The following is a 6,481-nucleotide window of genomic DNA, read 5'->3' as shown; positions in this document are numbered from 1 at the left end:
ATTCTGACAAATGATGGTGTGGGACCCAACCGATTATTGGCCCCAAATTATCAGTTGGGGCCCTCAGAATCTGAAACACGGAGATGTTTGTTGTCAAAATCTGAAACGAACGTTTGATTTTTATCTCTTATTATTATGCTTTTTCAACAACTGGCCTTATGATTAGATGGAGATGCTAGGCGATGCATGAAAGCTGACTATTGAAGATGCTTTTGATGAACACCATCTGTTGATCAGTGGAGTGTTGCTTCGACTCTTGGTAGATCAGGCACAACCCCACTCTTAGTACTTTATGTGTGTTGCTCCCATTAAACAATCACTCTTATTTATATTTAGGAGAATAGGGTTAGATCTTCCCACTCACTACAACTCTTGCTTATAATATACCTTCAAATGGAATTAACCTTAATTAGACTTAAAACTCATAGTTAGAAAACACAAAACCTAATTAATCTAAGATGGCAATGTGGGCCACCTGATGTGAAAGTTTTCAACATTCCCTCACTTGGTCTATATTTAAAATCCTAGTTTTTTTTTGTTTTTGAAAAAAGATTTGTGTTCAAGGCACTCAAAAAAACAATCCTAATATAGACTATATATTTTGAAAAGAATCACATATTCCAAACCTTTTAAGAGTATTTCTTAGCTCATATAAAGTGTTTCAATCCTTATGTGCATCTTTCACGCGTGTGTGCTACAAGAGGTTCCATTTCCATTTTTTAAGGATGTCATCAAGGTTCTTTTCTATGTTCCCTAGTTCACTGCTCTGCGATTTGCAATTTTTATATAAAACCGGTTTATTTGGTTCACCTCTATTTGCTTGTTTGGAAGACTTGTTTTGTCTTCTGTTATATTTAGGAAAATCATTCAAATCCTTCTCAAATGACCAAAATTCATGGTAGTTGAGAAGTATATATTCAAGGCGGAAGGTGAAAAATATATACAAGAGGTAAAAATATGGAACTTCGAAGTCAATGATACAATATTGAAAGTAAATGATAAAAGGGGGCGAGGTTTCTGAGGTATCGCGCATCGCGCAGGGTGAGCAGCCCTTTATAAAACACCATCTCCATGTAGCTTCATTCATCCAACCCATTCATTCTATAGAACCTCACATAGATTAGGAGTTCCTAACAAACCATAACCCATAACCCTAATCATAACCATAACCCAAATAATTACTAGCCATCCATTGAAAACCTCCACTAATCATAACCATAATCCTACCTGTAAACCGGATGAGTCAACCAACTATAGGAGAAAGGGTATTTTGAGTGCTGCTCAGGGTGAGCGCCTCATAAATCTTTTCCCGATGGTAAAATAAAGTTATCATTTTATTTCACGTGAAATGATATAATTATGAGAAGCCTTAGAGAGGGACATGAGCATGAGAAGCCTAATGTGAGCCCACCCATATATTATTTGTGCAATCTGGACCCTTCATTTGGTAAGCATAATCATAGAGATGACATGTCTAAAAAAATACACTTTATTGAATGATCCCCGCAGTAAACATTAAACAAAGGCTTGCCAACGAATGTTAAACGTGGGCAACTTTCCATATTCAAGTCCTATGGTCGAATAATTACCAAGGATAATGCTGGAAAAAGGGTTATTACGCTTCTTCCTAAAAGATCATTTGATCTAAACAACAACCATGCTATTGAGAACACCTATCACTCAAGCCTTGTTTGGAGGTCTGCCAAGAAAAGCTAAACCGTTGATTTTTGTAGCCCTTTATCTTAGGCATGAGATGTCCGTTTCGGCTGACACCAAGACCATGTGAGTTGCCTCATGATCTTCTGCAAGATAAACGGTATTGATTTCACCCTTCTAGTATTTGATGTTTAAATGTATTATAAGGTTTGAAATTGCGCTTCTGCTCGGCCGGGGCCACGTATGAAAGGAATCAATAGTGTATGTAAGTCGTGAGATGTAGCAGTGCTTCTCATAAAACGAGGCAACTCAATTTACGTAAGACAGCATAACTCACGTTTTGGTCTTCATTTTGCTGCTCAAAATTTCGTTTTTCACGTTTGCGTAAGACGAGACCTTGTTGCCCCGTATCCAAAAAATAGTACATCTTTGGTCGCAGCCCAAATTTTTGTGATGGTGTAAATTTTTTGGCCATGTCATCTCTATGACAGACGCTGGGGTTGCAACTTGGGTCGGGTTGATCCCGAATTTAGGTTGGATTGGGTTGGGAAAAATCAACCCGAATTGGAAATCGGGTTGGGGTGTCTGGCAACCCGACCCGAAACCCGATTTCAAGTAAACACATTTTCCATTAAAGCTAGAAATGTGCTTAAATTTCAACATAAATTTATCCTTCAGTTCAGTTAGAGAGTTTTTATACGGTGGATGCCTGTGTGGGAATGTGAGCCAAAAAAAAAAAAAATAGTGGGGCCCACAAAAAACATGTGCATAAATTGGAAATCGGGTTGGGTCGGGTTGGCCTCAACCCGACCCGAGTTGTACCCCTAATATTAGACGCTACAAAAAGAAGGGTCTTCCCATCTAGACAGCATTTTAAGAAGGGAAGTGATATATCCGCCCTTTTTTTATCACCAGGAACACCCCCAGTACGTGTTTGTGGCAACTAGGGCATTGAATTCTTCTGACAAAAGTACAATGGCCCCTCTTTAGTCTGGTTCCTGGTGATCAAAAGGGGCATATATATTATTTCCCTCTAAGAAGATATCAGCACAACCATATTTTGTCATTCTCACAAACCCACATGTCTTTTACTGATTAAGGAGCTGTCAAAAGGTTATTACATTTCCCAAAACGCTCTCACAAGCCAATTAAAGAAGAAAAGACAGCTGGGTTTGTGCAAATATCAAAATATGGTTGTGCGCTAACAAAGACAGCTTATTTATAATACACGTGGCGACATTAAAATGGCTGTTAGGAACACTACTAATCCAACTGTGTCTTCGTAATATCTTTCTTTTAAATACTTTCGGCACTAAATCTGTTGCGTAAGACGTACTCATGTAATTAAGTGTAAAGTGCAGCCGCAATAAGGTAAAAACGAAATAAAGTGACGTGAATCACGCCAATCGTTCCGCAGAGGTATCGGAGAAAGCCGTGGTAGTTTTGTAATTCTACCCAAAAGCCAGAGCCATTTCAGCCGTAGACTCTATAAATAATTTTTTTTTCCCAATGGATTTAGACGGGAGAGAAATAGCTTGTAGTGGAAGAAGAAAAATCCGCGTTTGGGCAGAGTCTTAAAACGGGTATCGTTGGAAGGGAAGAAGAAGAAGAAGAAGAAGAAGATGATGTTGGGGAGCGGAGAGAGCGAGAGCCTAAATCGGATGAGCATGATGGCAGGGTTGCCTCTGCAATTAAATCAGGCGGGGATCTCCGGCGAGGCGTCGTTGAAGAAGGAGGAGAGGGTCCCTCAATGGAGCCATCAGGAGACAAGGGATTTCATAGCGATCCGTGCTGAGCTGGAGAGGGATTTCACGGTCACCAAGCGCAACAAGACGCTTTGGGAGGTCGTGGCCTCCAAGATGAAGGAAAGAGCGTACCGGAGAAGCCCCGATCAGTGCAAATGCAAATGGAAGAACTTGGTCAATCGCTATAAGGTTAGATCCTTTTTTTTTTCCCCCTCTTCTTTTTGTCTTTTTTCTTTAGTTTGAGATGCAGTTTTAGCTGATCTAAGCTCGTTTGATGCTTTTGTTTCTTTGGATCTTCGATTGTTGGATTAGGTTTGAATAAGTTTGTCTACGTTTTAGATCGGTTGAACGGATTTGTGGAGATTCTTGTTTTGAGATTTCACTGAAATTTCGATTGCTTTCTTTGGGAATCTCCTTTCAATTGAGCGTTTCTTGTGTGATTTTATTGCACTTCTTCCTGCAATTTTGTGATTGTTCTAAAAGATTTTTGGGGGCTTAGGATTGTGATTTCAAAGCAAATTCAGATCTTGAATTTTTTTTTTCCCTCTCAGTTTGATTGGCTGTCTTGTTATCCCTTGGGAACATTTTGTCAAATATTTAGAAGGCGTTTTTGGGAGGATTACGAATTTTAGGGGAAAAAAGTTGAGAATTGCAGAAACGAAGAGATTGAAAAATATCTTCCTTTTGTTGTTTGCTTTATTCGTTCCTCCGGAATTTCCTCATTCATGTAAGGACTCTTTGGATTTTTAGTTTTAAAATAGAGAGAAATAGGTGTAGGAAACTGATACATTCGTTCTGAAAAATAATAGCCGATTTTTTCTGGATTCCCTCCTACAAATGGAAACACCTTCCTAGAAATGTCATTAAACTTGATATTTCTTTCTACAAAATAATAGCCAAATTTTTTGGATTCCCTTCCAGAAATGGAAACCATAGTTTTGAAACTCCCCCAAATCATCCGCGTTCCGCATTGCGCCGCATTTGCGTTGCGCATTTTGACCCTATAGAGTCAGTAAAAACTCCTTTGACTCCTGAATTATGACCGCATCAACCGAGTACTCAGCTCTGTCAACCGAGTACTGAACCACGTTGTGCCGAGTCGGCTAGGGTTTTCTTCAGCCGCATTCCACGCCACATCTACCTAGAATTCTTTAAAAACATAGGCAACAAAGAAACACAATAAATTCTCAAAAAAAAAAGAAGAATTCTTTGGGTAATATTATCTACTCTTTTTCTGGACCTATCGGAACAGTTGATTCTTCAAAAGCCGAGGTCTGAGCGCTCCACCGGGGATTGTTCATCTTTATTAACCATATGGAAGAGAGTTTTTAAGTGGCAAGTGATTCATCCTGCATTTGTTGTGGGACAAAGGGATTAACTTCCGTCAGTGGAGATTTGCCATTCTATTCGATGAGATTAGAGATGTTTGTATGCATGGTGGTCTCTCTTTTTCTCTAATACCTAGAAGTGCCTACTATTTGTATGCATGGTGGTTTCTCTTTTTCTCGAATACCTAGAAGTGCCAACTATTTGGCTGATCGCCTTATCAAATTGGGAGCTTCTAGAGCTACCTTGTATATGTTATGGTCTCTTCCCTGTGAAGTTACATGTTAACTTTATTTAAAAATAGCTTATTTTTTTTATTTTTGTTTCTATTTTATAATTGCAATCCATTTACAGGGGAAAGAGACCTCCGATCCAGAGAATGGCAGGCAATGCCCGTTCTTCGACGAGCTACGTGCCGTTTTCAATGAACGGGCGAAGAACATGCACAGAATGTTGGTTGAATCTGAAACAGGGGGTGCTCAGGCAAAGAAGAAAATGAAGAGACTGAGCGGAGAAAGATCATCAGATGATTTTTCAGAAGAGGACGAAGAAGAAGAAGAAGACAGCGAAGAGGAGCGTGTAGTCGCAAGGAGTAAAAAGAGGAAGGCTGAGAGAGAGCGGCCGGCAAGGCAGGCCGGTGGGGATAAGTCGAGGAGCGTCCAAGATATACTTCAAGAATTCTTTCAGCAGCAACAGAGGATGGAAATTCAGTGGAGGGAGATGATGGAGAGGAGGGCACAAGAGAGGCGAATGTTCGAACAGGAATGGCGGCAATCTATGGAGAAATTGGAGAGGGAGAGGCTGCTAATGGAGCAAGCGTGGAGGGAGAGGGAAGAACAGAGGAGGATGAGAGAAGAGAATCGGGCTGAGAAGAGAGATGCTCTTTTAACTACTCTGTTGAATAGACTTATTCGTGAAGATCTCTGAGAGGAGAGGGTTTTCAGAGAGAATAGATTGAAGACAAAGAAGAAGAGTTTATAGGCTGAAATGGTTTTCTGAATCCTGTGTACTACGGGACATTGAGCACAAAATTATATTCTACTTTGACTACTGTTGATGTTGATTTTGTGGGCGCAATGGCTAATTTGGGATATTTAGTTTTTCCTTTGTAAGAAAGATGATACAGGTTTGTAGTAATGTTAAATTTGATTCGTATTCTCTGATGTATCCCACAGCTAATTCTGATTCGTTGTTTCTCCTCTATCCAGTCGTTTTATTTGATTTTTATGTAATGATAGAAATGCTCCTCGCAGTTTCACTGATTTAGAAACAGAGAAGTCATATCTCTACAAAACCCTAGCCAGCTGTATGGATGAACTACACCAAACCTTCCCTTCCTCTCTGATTCCCACAACATCTCTTTTTTGACTTCTCTCCCGGTGATTTTCACCCTGACATTTCTCCCCTTTCATCTCATTCTCTTCTTAGTCGCAAGCTCAATAATGGAGAATAAGGCCATGTTCGTTTCAGATTGTGACAACCGATGGTGAGGGACCCAATTGAGGGCCCTAACCGCAGTTCTCACAATTTGAAACGAACAGGGCCTAAGGAATTTGATTTCTGTTGCAGGTGTTAACAGTGATGGGAAAGAGGGAACAAGAATCCATTCATTAATTAATTTAGCTCGATTGGGAGAGATTTTGTTCTGTTTATTTTTTTCTTAGATTTCAATGTGTCTCTTACATCCAAAAGTCCTGGCGATAGGCGGACCCCTACCAGTATAAGTTAAAAAGGAGAGAGTATAACATGAAGAA

General features: G+C 39.8%; 1 protein-coding gene across 1 annotated transcript; it reads left to right on the top strand.

Annotated features, from left to right (window-relative positions):
- Positions 1–3,172: 3,172 nt before the first annotated feature.
- On the top strand, positions 3,173–5,948 carry LOC143876993 (trihelix transcription factor GT-3b-like). The gene is made up of 2 exons (XM_077378689.1): positions 3,173–3,590; positions 5,082–5,948. Exons 1-2 carry the CDS (start codon positions 3,279–3,281, stop codon positions 5,652–5,654), a joined length of 885 nt encoding a protein of 294 aa, XP_077234804.1. The 5' UTR covers positions 3,173–3,278; the 3' UTR covers positions 5,655–5,948.
- The last annotated feature ends 533 nt before the right edge of the window (positions 5,949–6,481 follow it).

The sequence above is a fragment of the Tasmannia lanceolata genome, unplaced genomic scaffold (assembly GCF_043159265.1).
Source record: "Tasmannia lanceolata isolate RefF3 unplaced genomic scaffold, GAP_Taslan_0.1 ptg000005l, whole genome shotgun sequence".
NCBI classification, from domain to species: Eukaryota; Viridiplantae; Streptophyta; class Magnoliopsida; order Canellales; family Winteraceae; genus Tasmannia; species Tasmannia lanceolata.
This window is presented reverse-complemented; position numbering and strand designations above follow the sequence as displayed.